Source organism: Excalfactoria chinensis, chromosome 1, assembly GCF_039878825.1.
Source record: "Excalfactoria chinensis isolate bCotChi1 chromosome 1, bCotChi1.hap2, whole genome shotgun sequence".
Lineage (NCBI taxonomy): Eukaryota > Metazoa > Chordata > Aves > Galliformes > Phasianidae > Excalfactoria > Excalfactoria chinensis.
The window spans coordinates 686,368-705,590 of NC_092825.1; the positions used below are offsets into that span (position 1 = coordinate 686,368).

General features: G+C 46.0%; 1 protein-coding gene across 1 annotated transcript in view; it reads right to left on the minus strand.

The window, feature by feature from the left end:
* Positions 1-19,223, minus strand: part of UBE2H (ubiquitin conjugating enzyme E2 H) — a 39,058-nt gene that overhangs the window by 6,751 nt on the left and 13,084 nt on the right. The window contains exons 2-5 of the mRNA XM_072344991.1: positions 9,418-9,494; positions 8,502-8,576; positions 2,262-2,301; positions 1,930-1,982 (exon numbers count right to left, since the gene is read on the minus strand). Coding sequence (XP_072201092.1) covers positions 1,930-1,982; positions 2,262-2,301; positions 8,502-8,576; positions 9,418-9,494 — 245 coding nt within the window. The remainder of the gene's footprint in view (positions 1-1,929; positions 1,983-2,261; positions 2,302-8,501; positions 8,577-9,417; positions 9,495-19,223) is intronic.

Below are 19,223 nucleotides of genomic sequence, written 5' to 3' on the forward strand. Positions count from 1 at the left end.
TTCCGACCTCGGTGATTCTACAACACGTGGCTATTTGACAACTAAACCTGTGTGTGATGAGCAACCACAGCCCTGGAGGGATCCTTCCACTGCAGGGACTTTAAATTGTCATTATTTCATAAGAAACCTCAGGGATGTCCCTCCTTGTTTCAAACAGCCAAAAGCAGCACTGGTTTAACAAGGACTGGTTGAACGCATGCAGGAAACCTAACAATAGCACTGAGAACCTGATACTTCACATTAGGGAACGACAGGGAATCTGACCATGAGGTCCCATGACTTTGTTGGTAGCTATTCTGGGTCTCTTCCACCTTAGTTCCTCCTTGAATTATCTGGCCCATTTCCTCTGCCAGCACAGGAGCGCTCTGGTTTCAATGCAAACAGCACAGCTGTGCTGAGAGGCACTGGGGAGTACAATTCCTCCCTTTGATGGTACATTCAGCAACGTCTTATAAGGAGGCAAACCCTGGGACTGAAGAGATGGATGGACTCCTGGGGCTGTCCTGACTGAAGGAGCAGAGTGAATGCAGTCACCCCAGCATCCTCTCTGCAGCTTCAAGTAGAACTCAGGCTGCCAGAACACAAAAGCAGAGTTACACCAGCACGATTTCCTTCTGTCCAGCTATCCCTATGATCTGCAGGTGGAATTAAGGCTGGAGAACAGCAGCATGCATTGCACTAAGGTGGGTTCTGCTGCTCAATGAACCATACAGGCTGTTCCCCAGCAGAGGGCTTGGTTTGCTCACATCTTTCCTTCTTCCATCTCCCATCAGACTGTCTCTGGATGCAGCAGCATCTGCTCCTTCATTAACACCACCACCGGGTCACAGAGCCGACCTCTTACAACAAAACTATGCAAACTGTATGCACTGCAGTGCAAGGACTTTGGGCGTTCTGTTTAGGAGTAAAGTTCAGCAAGTTGCTATAGCAATTTGGCATCCAGGATTGACCAGGCTTAGTATTTCCTTACAAACTACGCTTGTGAGGAAGGTGAAGAGGCTCTTCTGTCTAGCAACTGCTTGCCAGCTCCAACTTACATAGGTAAAGTCAGGCTTTCACGGGAGAACAGATCTGAAGTATGCATTGCCCTGAGTACTGTTCCACCAAACAGAGCAATTGGAACATCTGAAGAAGTCCACAGTCCAAAAGAGAAGTCAGGCATTGGAACAGACTGCCCAGGGAGGTGGGAGAGTCAGTATCCCCAGGGATGATCAAGAAGGTGGCACATGGGGCACTGTTAGTGGGCACGGTGGGGATGGGTTAGGTTGGACACAGGGATTTTAGTGGTCTTTTCCCACCTTAATGACGCTATGATTGGCCATGGAGGTGATGGGTTGATGTCTGGATTAGAATCTTAGAGGTCTTTTCCAACCCTAACAACCCTGTGATATATTCTTTTAAACAATTTTAGCTTGCCCTAGATCCTTTTTAAGTGGATCTTCAACTACCAGTTAACCAACAGGGATTGAAACATTAGGGTTACAGCCAAACACAACCCACACGGCATCACTGTGGGATATGGGATCACTGGAGGATCACAAACTTGTGCCCAAAGCCCATCAGTCCAAGCGACATACAAAACATGGCTGGAACTGGGTTTCACTTTAGATACAGCTGCTCCCCTCTTTCAATGCTGAGTCATCACTGGATGATACTGTGCAGCTGCAAGACACCACCAAGCAGTGGATTGAGAGGAGTTTATGAAACGTTATGAAACGGTTTTGCCTCTCTGGCACAATAACAGGTTAAAAGAAGTGTTTTCGCAGGGAAATCTTAACTTTTCATGTGACCTTGGCTCAGTGAGGAGTCTACAATTTAACTAAATATAGTTGGTCTAAGAGCATCTGTATCCAGCAAGCCGTGTTATGTTAACACGCTACAGAAGGGGGGCACCCACGTGATTGGCTCCAGGGGAATGCCAAAACTCACCATAGAGAGCCGTCCAAGTTTGATTGATTACATCTAGACATACAGTTCCTGACCTGAAACATATGGAAAAGATGGAATTAAACACAAGCGCGCTCAGAAACACACTGCAGATTTAACATCATCTATTCCCCTTCCCTCACACCCCACTCTTTCAGATAAGGAATGATTCCCCCTGGGGCTAATGGTAAGAAAGCTAACTTAAGATGCACTCTGGGCTGTTAGATTAGATGAAAGCATGGCTGAACTCATTGGCAAACCACTGCCAAGCTGTGGACACAGTTACAATTAGACAAAACCCGGAGCAAAACCACGTGCACGAGGGATTTACTTACGCTTCATCGATGTTAGGATGGAAAATTTTATTCATGAATCCTGCGAAGAGACACGTTGGTAAATAGCAGAAAACAGACAAAGCTTCTCTTCATTTTAAAAACCAAGAGAAGTCTGGAATTTACTGAATGAAGACAGCCTAGCAGTTGCACAGAGAACCCCTGCTTTGCTATATATAGCTGTATAACCTTCACAATAAGCAGGCAGCATCCTGACCCTGCCTGGGTTCCTCAGCCATCCCCCTGAACTTCACCCAAGCCCCAAATGACAGCAGAACCACAGCACAAATCTGAAGCTCAGCGGTTTAGGGTTATTATTTGACAGTGCTTTCTTTGTTCTGACTCACAAATTAAGTTGTCAGAAATAATTCCTGTGGCTTCCAGAGATACGAAATCATGGCAGAAGGTGCCTCGTGCTTTAAGACACCCCAGGTTGCTGCTATCAGATATGAACCCATGCCTTTCAGCCCTCTAAGTTCAACCATGAGTTAAAGATAGGACCTCAAAATGCACCTCCTTTCCCTAAAAACAGAGCTTATAAAACAAGGAGATTACAGGGATTATTACATGCTTCACTTGGCACTACAGCCTATATACAAGTAGAGTCCATCTATAAAAACAAACCCCATCTATCCCAAAAGCAAAGTTAAGAATTCCAGCCAATGACTAGGAGTTGTTGCAGAACTTTGCTTCCAAATTCTTCCCTTTTGGGGTTTTTATGGCTTCTTCCTATCAGTGAGGAACACATTCCCATGCAGAAGAGGCAAGGAGGCAGGACACAGGATTGAGTTCTCCAGTTGGTTCATTGGAAAACAGACAGTGCGTCCCCACATCTGCTTTGCAGAATCACTTTGGGATACTGACTGAATACAACCCCAAAGCTCCTCGAAACACATCCAAGTTCTCTCTCCAGAGCAGCAATACCTTCTCCCAAGCTCTGTCTAGCCCTGATGCATCACTGATGTAGTGACTGCAGTGAGTGACAGCACGGCTCCCATCTGGGTAAGAGCTGACATATGGATTTAGCTGCCTTTCCTTCCATGTATTATGACACAAATATAATTCCATGTTTACTCTTACTACCCGGGCTTTTGCATAAATACAACCCTGCCTGAAAGCAGAACCATCTCTACGAGAAGAACTGCACACACAGCCCCATGTTAACAAGTGGCTTTTAGGACCATTCCGTGATTTAGCTTGAAAAACTGAAGCAGATTTCAAGAGGGAAATTGCAGTTCCATCAAATATTTACAGCCCGGTGGCTCCCACAGGTTTAAATTGGGTCACGGATCCACTGTGCCATACAGAGGAAGGATGAGATCAAGCAGCTCCTGCACTAGAGATGCATAATTCCTGTCTGCCACCTTTGCATTTATCCAGGCAAAGAACAGTCCCTTCCTTTACACCGTCCTTGGTCTCAAGCTGCTCACATTCGTTGCTTATCAAGAAAGAGCACAAACATCCTCTCGTTTCCTCAGCTGCTGCTATATCTCACAGCTCTTCAAGGTCCCATCCAGCCCTCAAATCCAATGTTTGGGTAGAATTCCAGCAGCAGAGCGACTGCAGCCCACATTTGCTATATGGGCACACGGATCCAGGATTGGGTCTGAAGGTAAAGCAAGACCACGTGAAATCTGTATTGAGAAAAAGCCTTTGGGTGGTAATAGGGGGGAAAAAAAAAGATTAAAAGAACATTTACAAAGGGGTTATACAACAGAAAGAGACATATCTGTTCCACTGCTGGGATTAATATGCAGATGCTGACCTTCAGGAAGAGCAATATTTCAGCAATAGCCCTGGAGTAATCAGCCCTTGGGTTGACAAAGTCATTGAAGAGAAGGCTATTTGTACATCAAAAAGTCAGCTAGCTGGCAGGCTGTCCACCTTCCCTTGGTACTGCCAATGCCTAACTTCCATACAGCCCTACAGCTGGATATACTCCAGTGGGAACTGACATTCTACCACTGAACTCCTGCAATGACCTCAGATGACCACTGCTCATGTGTCGTATCTCCTTGCTCATGCAGTACGGTAAGCTGGGCACTGACCTGACTGAATAACTGTGACTGCATGTTCATATCTACGTACAATTTCTTCTCTGAGAATGGTCAGGCATTGGAACAGGGAAGTGGTGGAATCACCATCCCCAGAGAGGTTCAAGAAATGAGGAGTTGTGGCACTTGGGGACATAGAGGCGATGGGGTTGATGGTTAGACTCGATGGCCATGGAGGTCTTTTCCAACTCATCACCAGAAGAGCTTGTGTAGAGCACAGGGAGGTCAGGAGCTGGGCTTTTCCCTCTGCTTTTGGTTGAGGAGCTGTTGTAGGAGATGGAGGAGGGCTTGTGAAAGTACAAGCATCCCAATGCTCCCCGCATTCCACTTGAAGATTGGGATTGATGGTTTAGTAATCCCAGATCTGCCCACCACGGTCCAGCACTCTCAGGTCAGCGTTTTCTCACCAGCAATTGAAAGGATATATACATCTTTTAAATTAAATTTAGAGGCTAGGAGCTCATGCAGAGCACAGAGTCAAATATAATCTGCACCAACTGTGGAGGCATTCATCAAGTGGTGGCAGGAGGGGGCTGCGGAACATCAGCTCGCTAACAGAAGGACAGTTTATATTACAGCACTCAACTTTTAGGAGCTTTTCAAAACAATACTATAAATAATTCGGCAGCAGCTTCACGAGGGGAATATCAGGACAGAAAAATACGGCTGGAGGTGTTAGAAATGGTGTCAGAGCTATAAACTCCGGGCTCCTCCGCTTAGTACAAAATCACTTTTTGGAAGGAGAAAGGCGGGAGCACCAGTTCCTAAGCTAAACTATAGCAGAGAGAAACTGCCCCAAAATCAATTCATCTCATCGCTGAGGTGCACCGTCACCCGATGCCCAGACTGGCACAGAAGGTGATGAATCTGTGCCAAGTCAGACTTGAAAAACACCTACCCCATTTTGTCAGCCTGTTTCCCATTCTCTGACTTGTAGCTGGAAACCTGCAGAGGTTGCACAGCGTGCGTCAGAGCGGAGTGGAGACGGGGATACAAATTCCCTTCAGGTGTCTCATCTTTCCCTGTGCACAAAGATAAGCGTATTTGGGAGAACAAATGTTTTCCCCATCGCTTATAGGTTAGAATTGGGATCAACATGCGCTGCTCGGAGCAAGAAGTGACTCATGAGATTCCAAGCAGCAAGAGAGGAGCTGGAAGGAAAAAACAGCAGCTGCAGTTAGGAAGAGGAATTAAGTACAGGCCAGGAGAGATGTGGCAGATCCTGGCTGGAGCTGAGCGCTGCCTTGTTCCTGTATGGCTGCCACCATCTCTTGGTAGAGATATACACGTATAGAAAACACATGGAAATGTGTGTGTTTCGTTTTGAGAAGTGCTTGGGAGGAAAGCAAAACACAAAGGAAAGATACCTGCGGAGAACAGAGATGGAAGGAAAATGAGAGCCGTGCATAAATGCAAAGGAGTTCTTGGAGAAATCAAGGTCTCCGAGCAATGCTGTACACAAACTTTGATTACCAAGAAACCAAATCTTTCTGCCTCATTTTTTCCTGTAGGCTTCAGCTATAAAATACACCCAGTTAAAAACTCAGGCTCCCATGTGCCCACCATCATCACTCTGAGCATCTAACAGACTCCAGCATCCAGGTAATATGGAATGGCACAGCAAAGCCTGAGCAAGGAACAGGTGCTACCAGAAATACCAGAAAGCTGCTGCACTCTGGAAACCCTCATAGGAACTGCTCTTTTCACATAGGTCCCAAAGGTGGTTTAGCTCTATAAATGCATTATGTGAACTGTCAGGAGAGCGCTGCCCCTCAGGTGGCATTATTTAATTGGCCTCAGCGATAATTAGCAACCTGAGAAAGACAGGAAATAAATGCTATGAGAGATGGGAGCTGCGGATGGGATACGGGAGCAGAGATTGAATAGGTGGACAAAGGTTCCCCTTCAAGAGACCAAAGCATCCTCAAAGGCAAAGAGGAGCACTGCTCTTTTAGGTTTAAGAAAAGCTCTACATCACCACAAGCCCCAAATCCACTTTAAGAGCCTCTTCTTGTTCAGCTGGGTTAAGCTTCAGCATAAAAGTGTAACATATTAAAGGAATAGAAGCTGATCTTTTCTCTGTCCTTTATACATCCCAGTGACTTACACAGACTGTTTGAACTCCGTGTGTCATCACTGCAGTGGGATTTCTGCAGTGCTGAGAACAGAAGGGCTGCAGACAAGCTATGCATGTGCTTTAGGTGACCTTTCTGTCCACTCTGGGGCTCCACCATCTCTGAAATCCTTCAGATTCCTCCCCACTAACTCCTACCCTGTGTTATCCAGAGCTCAAAGCGCTCAGGGACATTTGGTTGGGATTCTCATTCTATCTGGAACTGACGGGGAGAGAAGAGGACCTTGTCTCACTCCTGAGCTTGTTTCACATTGGATTCAGCAGGCTGGAGGCTTGCTTGGAGTTATGTGCACAGCCCAAACTGCATGTCTGCCTGCAGGAACGGTGCTGCGGAGATCGGAGTGGCCCAGAGGAAGGGGCTGAGACATTGCTTAGCTCTGGCTGCCCTGATAAGCTGGGCTGGAGCAGCTGGAACAGGAATCAGACAATGAAAAACAAACCTTTTCCTACAGCTGCTGGGGATCTACCCTGGGTCCCAGCGCTCCCATTCCTTCAGCTCCTCTGCCTTGCAGCTGAGCTCTATGCCAGCCCTCGATCTAGCATCGACTGTTTATTCAGCCTGAAACCTAAGCTGCACACTGCTCCGCCCAGGAGGGAGCCAGCAATGTTCTCCTGGGTGCCAGCGATGCAGCCCTGCAGCAGCATTCAGCCTTTTTGGGCAGCTCAGCAAGAGGAGCAGTGCTTTCAGCTGTACAAACAGGGACTTGGAAAGCAATGCTGGAGGGTCTGCTGTGATCAGAATGAGGTAGGAAATGGATGAAAAGATGCCGTGCTAAGAAAGGAAGACGTTAGAAGGGACAAAGCAACTCAAGAGCAGGGATGCAATGCAGCTGGGTCAGCTCTCAGCCCAGGTTGCCTTTAATTCCTCCATACCCCGACACCCTAAAGCTAAATCACAAAAAAGGTCAGCCCTACCTCCTTCAGAACAATAACTGAAGCCTAAATCAAAAGCAATACAAATGTACAAGAGCCTTATTTAGCTGCACTGGCTTTCCAGGGTTCTGGGAAGAGAGTTTGTTTTGGTGTTATGTCAACAAGCCTGATTCAAAATACACACAGGAAGAAAGAAAAATGATCCTCTGTAGACTTGCAGCAAAGCATTTAACAACAAAGAAACTGAAGTTCAGGGTTTTGTCTGCAGCTTGAGCTCACGTTTAGGACTGTCAGTGTAGTACCTGTTTGTGAGAAGGGGGAATGGAGAGGGGACAGTGAGTGGCACCGAGTAACAAACACAGCGTGCATCTCAAACTGTGTCCAGTTTAGGAGGTTTATAGGAGATTTCAGAGCTGACTCAGGAAGAAGCAGCAAATGGTCAGGGCAGTGTGTGCATGCATGCTGCTGTGCCTCAGTTCAGCTTGCAACAGAAAGGTAAAGGGTTGGGTGAGAAACAACACTGCTCTTTCCCAAAAGGCACAGCTCACTGTGGGAAGCAGACATTGCTTCTCACACTCACACGGGATTTTAAATAGATGGCACTCTTAAGTTGATGTCTATTTTAAGAAAGCAGCCAATACTCATCGGCTCCAAGTCAGGATGTTGATATTGGATGGGACCCATCTGGTCCACCCCATACAGTCATGTTCCCACAACACTTCTCTCAATTCTTCAGTCCCCTCTGATGCCTTGAGCCACAATCACACCCTTCCAGGAAAGAAATGCCACATCACCGGGTTAACCAGCTCTTATTCTGCAAGCCAGAATATTAAAATTGACCCTTCGTGCATCTGCTCCAGTTTTTCAAGCAATAATGGCTATTTACAGCCTAAATGATTGGAAAGGTTTGGTACTAGAAGACATCTGAGTCAGATCACCGTTACTCAAGGACAAAGACACGGGGATATGGTCTAAAGAACAGTTTCCTTATCAAGCTTCCTATTTGCTCTCCAAAGTTAAACAGGTCCAACCAGTCTGGCCAGCTGCAATTCCTGCGCTGATAAGTCCCCGCTTCTGTATTCTTCCACACAGGCATCACCTTGTCCAAGAGGACAACAGCTTCAGCCCCTGCCTTTGTTCCCATGCCCTTCAAGGTTTTGACAGAAAGTGATTATTGGTTACCTATAGACGGGGATTTGAAGGGGTATTTATCAGGAAGGTCGACTCTAACTTTCCATACTCCGCCTTCATATGGTGCTGGCAAGGAAAGAAACACAGGTATTAGACATGATTCATAACTCAGGAGAGAATAAATAGAGCAACAGCAATAAACAAAAGACATCTTTGGTGGAACACTCGGTCCCACCAGAGGGTGAGGTTTCACTTTGAACCTCCTATGGTAAAAGCCATGTACTGTCTCACAAGAAATACTTGATTTTAACTTACACTGCAGAAGATCTCTGCATAAAGGCCCAAGAGCCTTATTCTAAGCAGAGAGTTTGGAATAAGCTACTTAACTTTAGGGATGTTGCTAAATTAAGGCGTGCTGGAGACCTGACTTGTAATCTAGTCAATGGGAAAGCCACCATCGTTACCAACTCCACAGACATTCAGATGATGATGCAAAATCTAAGCCAGGTCTGGAAGCGTTAAGGATTAATGAGAGCAGTGCTGAAAGTCACAGCAGAGGGCTTTGGTGGTCGATGTCCAAAGCTGCTCAGCACCAAGGGCTGGTTCATCTGCACTGCATTTTCCCCCGCCCTTGACAGATCAACCTTCAATTCAAGAGCCACCATCCTTGACATCTCACCTCCATTTGGATTTGCTCAACTACTCCTTTGCTCCAGAAGGACATCGTGGCACTGAGAAATATGGTTTAACAGGCATGGCTGTTATGGGCTGATGGTTGGACTTGGTGATGACAGAGGTCTTTTCCAACCTGAATGATTCTAGGATTTTATTTAGGGATACGGCTTAGTGGGTACGGTGGGGATGGCTTGATGGTTGGCACTTGGTCTTTCCCAAGCTTAATGACTTGATATCACCCCCACTATGAACAACCAGCTTGTTTCATAGAAGAGATGGGTCGTGTACTTACTTCCTTGTGGTCCATAAAACTTCACGACGAATTCATTGAGTCCTCCTAAGATCGTGACCTCGTGCTTGCTCTCAATCCTGATATATCAAGTAAAGGAAAACGATGAAGCAGAGAAACAAACCCATCAACTCAGAGAGGAGTAACCTGCTGAAAACCTGGGGAAACCAAAGAGTTTAAGCCCAAATATCCCAAAGTACCCGACAACATGCAATTTGAGCATCCTGACATGCATTGCTCATGCTGGATGTTTACCCTGCTGCACGGATCAGAGAAGCAGAGCACTCCTCAACCCCTACTCTGACAAATGTTGAGTGCTGATGAATTCCATTCTACTTGGCCGCCTTCAGCGCTGTCAGATGGCCTCCCACAGCTACGATGCAAATTACAGCAATCTCGTGTTAATTTGACTTGCAAGGCCAAAAAACTCTTGTGTCTTTGGAGAGATGGCAGAAGGGTGAGATTCTAAGGCACCGGCACGGTGTTAAAAGAACAACAGTATTTTCCAACACCTAAAGGAAAGAATCAAAGCGCCGATGCTTTGGGAAGAAAGTGAATGCAAACTGAAAGGTGAGAGATTTCCATTCCACGTAAGGCTCAGTTAAGACAATTAGCAGCGATATTTCGGCACCCAGGCCTGCTGAAGAATTCTGCTGCCAATCAGGGTTAATGGATTGTGAATAATATCCTACAGTGATTACCTTTCATCGATAACCTTAATATGAATTACGAGGGAAGCGCTGGAAAAGACTGGGCAAGAAGAAATCTGAGGTTTACTGAACTTCAGATTGCTTCAGCTCTGCACCCCTGAGGCAACCCACCTCTGAGATGAGGGGATGGCCATGAACACGCACCTTCCATGCTCCGGACACAGCAGGAACTGCCTGGGATCCATCAGAAGGAGCCAATAATTCCCATCACGAGCCATGATCCCACATTACGATCTATGGGAAGAGGCTCCTGGATCCCTACACAGCCCAGGAGCATGCACGCATACTTGCACACAGGAGATCCAAGTTTCATCTGCAATGCCCATCACAATTCACAACAGCTCCAAATGCACAACAACTCTCAGATTGGAGAAGAGTTTTTCCCACAGTTCTGGCTCCAAAAGACTTTGGCTGCAATCACCTTCTTCTCATTCTCATAGGGGAGGGAGAAAAGTTTACAGCAATTTGGGATCGGGAGGTTTCTGCTGGCTGCTCTGCCCTGCAACTCAGCAGCAAGGAACTTAATGCACCTGGCTATCACCCAGAGCAGCTCACAGAGGGCAGATCAATACCTTTCCGCCCCAAGTTCTAATGATTGGCCTGCTAAAAGCCAGATTTCTCTGCACATCCCTCAAGGATATCCTTCCACATCACTCCATGGAAAGCATTGCATTTTAAACACAGTTTGAGTTCCTTTGAAAACACAAGCACTTGTCTAATGGATACCTATTCCATGTTCAGGAAGGGGCTCTTTCACAAACCCTTTGTGTGTGATGATGCCCAAGAGTGAAACATTTACTACTGAAGTATGTTAACACTTACAGCAGCTTTGCAGATCAAGTTAAATACAAATGGTTTTAGTTAGGACTCAATCAAGTACCACTTAATAAAAAACAGCTCTCCAAGCCTGATCTTCAGAGCAAGCTCTTGAGCAGCTGCAGCATGCATGCTATTCAGCTGCACAAGTTCATGCTGACCATAAATAAGAGTTTTCTGCACTGAGACTCAAGTCCAAGTTAGAAAACCTATGAACAAGTGATGCAGTGCCATGTTTGATTGTTCTCCCTGTTGTGACGAGGCCCTAAAATCCCAATTAGTAAGAAGAAAACATGGGAGATATGGCACTTGGGTACCTGGTTTAGTGGGCGTGGTGGGGATGGGTCTTGATGCTTGGACTAGATGGTCTCAGAGGTCTGAGATGGTCTCACAGCAGCTCCGTGGTTATTCTTCCATCAGGGCAGATAAAGAGGTAGATGTGAGTCTTGGATGCAAATCTGTGCAAAGGCATCCCACGACTTCAAAGACCATCAGCATTTATGGGGAAGACCACAAAATCCTCACCTTATCAGTCTACTACTATATTATAGTCTATAATATACTATTATAATAATATACTATCTATATAATATACTATAATAGTCTACTACTCTATTCAGATGAACTCCTCTGTGCTTAACAGTGTCTCTTGCTGCACTCATTATGCAGATGAGCAGAAAAAGAACAATCAGTTAATGGAGAAAGGCTTTAATATTCTTGATTCCATTGGTAATTCCTGCTGGTGTGAGCAGTCTGCCTTGTTTCCAGGACAGGACAAACAATGTTTGTATACTGGAGCAAGATCAGAGCTATGTAGCCAGCCTGCAATTCATCCTATATGCTCAAACACTTAATAAAAATACAGAAATCTCTTTCAAAATTCTCAGCTTGCTCCTATAAATCCAGGCAACTAATGGCCACCTTATCACCTATGTGTACTGCTTTGAGTTTGTGACAAACACAGAGTGTAAATGTTGGGAGAGAAGAGCACAACCTGGACACAAGCTCCTGTTGCTGGTGGGTAAGGATTTCAACAGCATTGCCTTAAGACCACAGCAACCAGGAGGGAGCCTCGAGGACCCGAAGACAAATGATCTCAGCCCCGTGTCTGTTAAGGGAGTTTTCGGTATGTGCTGAAAATATTTATGCGATGACATGGAAAGCAAAGCCTATGTTCAAATATCAGTTCAGAAGAGGTTGCTAGGAGAGAGACAAAAGGGAGCTTTTCCTGCAGCTGATTACAGGCTCCCTATACAGTGCCTGAAACATGCCAGAAGCGCAAAGGCCAACTGTGCTACCTATTAGCATTACAGTAACATCCAGAGCCCCCTATCAAGATCAAGGCTCCATTGTTCAGGGGTTGAGCTCGTAGGAAATCGTTGCTTTTGGTCAGAATCAGAACTGATTTACAGCATTTTGTCCCAAAGCAGAATAGGCAAAAAGAGAAACCCAACCCAATCACACAAAACCTTTCAAATCTGGAGGGTTAGAGAGTGACCGAGCACGCCAGAAATAGCCCCAGTGCTGTGGGTTTGCCTCTCACAGGGTCAAGTTCCCATTCCCTCATCCTCCCACGTGGCCTCATTGCGAGGCCACCCACTGCCATTGATCTGAAGCAATCCTGCAGGAATGAAAAGCTCTGTCAGGATACGGCCTTACCCCCAGGTCTCCCAAAAAAAATCCCAGATGCACGTTGTGGCCAACCAACAGATGGCCAGTCTGTTTGCAGGGCTGAGTGGTTTTTTCCTGGCAAACAATTGAGCCTATATCAAAATAAATAGTATTTTCCACTATTAAATCGCCTTGAAATTCACCTCAGTTCGAAGCCTGGGCAAGTATTAAACTGAAAATACTTTTGAGCAATCTGAGTATCCTGATTGAGCTGTAGATGCCTCTGTTTGTTGCTGGAAAGCTGGACTAGATAGCCCTTAAAGGTCTCTTTAAGCTCAAACAATCTGAAAACCCCAGGCTGAACTCCAGGCTAACTGCAGTGTGATCATTAAAATCCATTGGTTTTTTCCCCCCAGGTTAGTGATCCTCACTGCCACGGCTTTCAATGTTTCTTGGCACACAGCGTATCTATATCTGGTGCAAGTACACAGCAAGGCCAGGTTGGATGGGGCCCGGGCTGCCTGGTCTGGTATTCAATGTGGAGGTTGGTGGCCCTGTATGTGGCGGGGGGGGTTGGAGCTTCGTGATCCTTGGGGTCCCTTCCAACCCAAGCCATTCTGATTCTGTGATACAGCGTATGAACTGTGGTGGAGATATCCACAACTGGGGCAATCTGCAGTTTGTCCTCATGCACCTGAGGCAAATCCAGACTTTCCTTTGCTTGTATAGGGTTTGTCTGAGAATCCCTCTGCTCTGGAAGGCAAAACTCACCTAAATCCTACAGCAGAGAGAAGGAGAAGTGCACCACACAGAGGTCCCACTTGCATCAAGATGGCAGCTGTCACTGGAACTGAAAATGCTCTATAAGCTGGTGAAAAACAAATGAATAACTGAAGAGGAACCTATGCTGGGTTGCTGTTATACTTTGGATATACACATTTCTGATACGTACACTAAGGGTGGGATTAGGGTAACGGGAGCAGAAGCTGTCACTCCTCCAGCCTGGATTGTATTCTTTGGAGCTCCTGGTGAATTCTGTTTGCTCTGCACTAAACTTCATGCCAAGAAACTGGAGTAATGAGCATAAGGTAGAAAAGACAAGCCAGCTTAGTTTCCCAGAAGACATTTTGCATGAGTTTTCCACTGATCAACTGATTGAGAGTCAACGCTCTGGGCTTCTAAGTGGTCTTCTCCCACCAGAAGTGAAGGGAACCACCGCAAAACAATGCAAGGTGGAGCAATACCATCCTTATCCTCCAGGAGATGAAAGGATTCATTGTCCCTCCCCATCCTGTCTCCTTGTAAAGTTTCAGTTTGTTAAGAGGCAGCAGACAGATGCATATTCTTGCTGTAAAGAAAAAGACTGGAACAAACCTATCCTTCACAATCAGATTAGATGAGGACACAATTAGTGTCGTTTTGACAGAAGATAAGAGCACTGTAGCTCAACTCCAGCTATGCACCACTGATTAGCGTGCAATTCATTTGCATTTGGAGATGAGGAAGAACATGACACATACAAGCATCAGGCCCTCGTGTTACCAGCTAACGTGAAGCAGGATGAGAAGATACACGGAGCCAAAGAAACACACCTTCTGATTTGCATCACAGCAGAGTTTTTCTGAGCTATACGGTCTGGTCAGTCCCAAGAGAACTATGATGGAAAGAAATTGCTTGAAACTGTGTGAGCACCGCTAAAGAAAGGTTGCATCAGACAAGGAGAGAGGAAGCTGATAGACAAGGTTACTGAATGTGAAAGGAAAGAACCAGATCTGGTGGGATTCAGAATGAAGTGGAGCTGTTGGAGCAGGTCTGGAGGAAAGCCATGAGGATGCTCAGAGGGCTGGAGCACCTCTGCTATGAGAGCAGGATGAGGGACAGGAGGGCTTTCAGCCTGGAGAAGATTCTATGACCTTTAAGGTCCCCTCCAGCCCAATCAGTCTATAGCCAATATGGTCCTTTCCAATCCAAACCATTCCAACATTTGATTGTCCTTAAGGTCCCTTCCAACCCAAACCATTCTATCATTCAATGATATTTAAGGTCCCTTCCAACCCACAACTGTAACACAACAGCAACATTCCCACCACAAGCACCAGGACATGAAATTTACTCAAGGAGTTTGTGGATGTCCCATCCCTGGAGGCATTCAAGGTCAGGCTGGATGTGGCTCTGGGCAGCCTGGTCTGCTGGTTGGCGACCCTGTACATAGCAGGGGGTTGAAACCAGATGATGGTTGTGGTCCTTTTCAACCCAGGCTATTCTATGATTCTATAACAGTTGGTTTGAAGGATGATATCCTATCAGAAAGGAATAGCAAGGTGGACATAATGTAGAGCAATGGTACAGGAATACAGAACCTTTCAAAAGAGTTCCAAACAGCTGCTCACCAGGCAGGAACAAAAGGAAATAAATGGGTACCTTGCACTCTCGGCCACCAAACCAGAGCCACTGAACGGCACAGAATTCAATACGCTGACACCCACAGTCACAGGAGAAAGCAAAGTCACATCCAGAAGCCCTGAAGACAGCAGTGTTAATTTACATGGCCATGCACCTGCCCCAGAGCTGAGCCGTGGAGACATGTTTGCATTGCCACAGCTTCCATCAGGAGAAGTTTGTTACCATGGAGATTGTACATACTGGTGGAACGGAGTATTTAACGCACGAATAATAATCAAACTTCTCAAACGAGCGAGAAATTTCAAGTGCGTTTGGAGCGAAACAGCAGAAGGGGAGAAAACAAAACCGTTTCTTTTTCCAGTTGGGCTCAGTACAGTTGATTACTTTTCTTTGAGAGAATTTAAGAAGCTGTAAAGCCACAGAATGGAGAGCCTGGCTCTCAACACGTGCTACACCTGATACCACATCTAAGATTTAACCACGGGTCAGACGGGCATTTAACAAGAATATATCAGCTCTCCTGAAAGCAGGAGGCTTCTCATACGTTCCTACAGTCACAATACATCACTTTTGGCTTCCCAAAGACATAACTGTTCTAAGAATATTCCTTTCCCACAAGTGAAGCTTTCTGTAGGCTTTACCAACATGTTTTTTTTTCCCCACTCCAAGAAACCTACACAGTCATTTAGAAACTGCCACCTCAGTAACAGCAGCACAAAACCCAAAATACACAATATCTCCCCGGCTGCAAAGCCCCTGGGATACGACATGTTTGTAGTCAACACAGACAGATGCAGAGGAGGTCAGCAGCTGAGCTACTGCAAGAGCTTTCATTTATGAGAAATCCAGAAATAGCTCTCAAGCTTTTGATTCTGAATGAGATGAAAAAGCTTCATGGGGGGAGGGAGGAAAAGTGTCAAAGCAAATCTTTTCCTTCTGGTAAACTCAGAGTTATACTGGGTTGAATTTGAAGATGCTTTGATACTGGACAGTTACCAGTTCTGGAAATGGAATCCTCTTTTGTTCCCCTATACCAGAAAGGAGAGTGAGGAGAATTGTTGTAAAAGACACTTGACAATGGGATGCCTCCCACAAATACCCCAAAGCTTTCTTCCAACCCTACACCAGCATATGCAAAGAGCACATGGATATACCCCACAATGTACTTCTTGCTCATCGGGATCACATCTGCATGGCTTGGGTGTTTTTTTTTTTGTTAATTGTTTTTAAAGAGTTTTTTTGCAAATGATTAAACCTCCATCTTCAGAACTGAGGCAGCAACACCCATTCACAACAACAGGCGGAGTGAGCCGTGTTTGCATTGTAAACTGAAACATTGAAGCGGATGGGGGACAGAACAAGGAGTAGGAACCTTCCAACTCAAGCCAACTCAATGATCCTATGACCTCACGTAACACAGGGGAAGAGCCACGGTGTGGCTTCTAGCTGGGTTTCCTACCTCCTCTTAACAGCCCAATCTGAAGTAACAAATGATGCCCCTCCAGACCCATGTGCGTGTTTCGGGGCACATCACGCCGTGGCACCTGTGGATTTCTGTTCCTTCTTTACTAGAAGTGCATGTTTTTCAAGAACAAGTTCAGTTTTGCTCTTCCTTTTCAGCAGACAATGCACAGTGACTCACGAGCAGGTGGAAAAATCTATGGGATGAACAACACCCGTGGGGGTCTGCCCACCTATTATCAGCACAATTCATTTTGCATAGGTAGGTCCATTAACTCAATACCATCATTAATGGGCCTGCTGATTCAGCATCCACATCAAATGACCTAGGGGTTAGAGAAGGAAGTTTTGTACACCCAAATCTGAACTGGTGGTGTTATGACAACTGCAGTTTCTAACACAGAGCAGACAGTGTTTGCTCTCAGACCAAAGCAGGAGAAAGGGATTTAGGAATGAGCACCTTGCAGACCCTTGGCTACACACAGCAGCCAAAGCTTGCAGATGCTGTTTTCTTTCTTTCCAGGTCATCTATAATAAAAAAAAAGGTAAAAATATCAAGAAAAAATGCAATATACCAGGAAACGACTTCAGCTGTGCTTGAAGAAAAGTAGTAGGAGCTTCAGTAATACAAACAAATACCTACAGCAATCCAGTACACCACTGTCACCTCTATTAAACCACTTTCTCATATTCTTAGCATTCAGCGGAGCACTGTAGTGCTTCCTCTGCAGATCCCATAGATACATCCAAGGTCCCAATGCACACAGATGAGATGCACAGTGATTTTTGCCCTACTTTTACTTTTTCCAGTCTATGTGGTCACCTGTATTTAGGGCTTTTGTTCCCAGCTTTCAGGTTGGATATGAGGAAAATTCTTCTCTGAAAGAGTGGTGAGGCAATGGAACAGGCTGCCCAGGGAGGGGGTGGAGTTGCCATCCCTGGAGGTGAAGGCACGGATGGACACAGTCTGTGGGCATGGTGAGAGTGGGATGGGGTTGGACTTGGTGACCTTAGAGGTCTTTTCCAACCTTAATGATTCCGTGATTCTGCATCCGGTCTCAAAGCTGAGGCCAGGTCAACTTCCAATAAACAACAATAGAGACATGCTCCAAGGTTAAGCACGGGGTCCAGTCACGCCATTTCCCAACCATCAAGTCACTAAGCATAACCATAGCACAGCATCGTTGGATAGTGGCCGAACCACCTGCAAAGAGTTCACTTGCTTTTCACCCTTGGAAATTTAGGAAATCAGCAGCAATTCTCATACCCAATTCTTGGTAGAAAAGCTGATGATAAGAACTTATATCCTCATCTCTTCATGAGCATTTGTAAAAGTCCGGAGCTCTCTGAAGGGTTTTTTGGCCTTTCCCAAAGGATTAACTGTAAAGGATTTTCCTGGCATTTAAGGTCTGAAGATACATTGTGTTCGAGAAGAAGACATGAAAGAGCCACGCTCAGAGCTTAACAATGATCCCCACACCAGCTTCCTTGTGCAGCAGAAAGACAAGCTTTCAGGGACAGCAGAGAGGTTGCCAAGGAAGAATCCAACAAAGCATTTGGGCCTTTGTTCGGGGCTGTGAATACAGCAGCAAGCCCCAGCTCATCAGCTACCAATAAAACCTCATGGGCATCCAGAAAAGGGGGTGCTCTGGTGCTGGGAACCCCTCCATGCTGTACTGGGTTCCATGAAATACCTTCCAGAGTGGGTCTTGGGCTTGGCAGCTGCAGGAACAAAAGCACAGCACACAGACTGGCCCCTCAGCAAGTCAAATTCCCATCTCAGCATCTTGCAGGGGTACATCAAAGCTGCTTCGGCACCACCACAATCGCAGGAAGGGAAAAAGGTGTTGTTTGTTTTTGTTGGTTTGTTGTTTTTTTTCCCTCAAAAACAGAAGTGCAACCAGCAGAACCAGCAGCGGGCGTTGCTAAAAGCATAGGAACATGCAGTCCTCAGTGCTCTGAGCAGGCAGTTTCCTCTTAAACAACCTCCTTGAGCCCGGGGGAAAGCAAGAGCTTTCTCCAGAGGCATTTGGGAGGTGATTTCCCCTCTGATAATCTCAGAGCACTTGGGGGTAAGTAGTCCCCTTGTCTCTCATCCTAAAGCACAAAGTCCATTTTGGGATGGGCAAACACAAACTCGCCCTGCTCTGGTTCCCCAGGTCAGGAGCACATCATCCAGCCCCCTTGTTTCCGAGCCAAGAGCCTGTCCTAGTCCATCTGCCCAGGCTTAATTATCTCCTTCTCTCCCGATTCCCTAACGAGAGTCACATCAGTTAACCAGAGACAGAGCCTGGGGGGGTTATACAAATGAACCATCCCAATTTATGTCCGCGGGTTTCTGATTGCCAGGGGACAAGAGTTTGCCTCGAGCTATTCCCTGCAGGAACAGCAATACCTGAAGGTTTGTCACGTGGCTGATAAAAGCAGTTCATTTTAAAATGAACTCTGTCATCGAGTTTTGAACGCATCATCATCATCATACAAGCCATTCTATCAAAACAAACGCTATCGTTGGCCCACTGCGATTCCGAGCTCTTAGACCATTCCTGAGCTTTGGAAAGCAAAGGCGGAGGCTTTCTTATAATTAGTTAAATTCAGCTGAAACAGAAGATTCCTTGACATCATCTGTTTGAGTCATCATTATAGAAGGGACAAAGGAACACCGCCGCACTAAGAACTAATTAACACAGTTCAGTCGTTAGCGGCGCAGCTGCCTGAAAAGTGGGATTTTGTCACCGAGTTTGAAGTGCCTCCTCCTTCAATGAAGGGCTGATAAAAAACCCCCCCCCAAAGCTGGCAATGCCACAG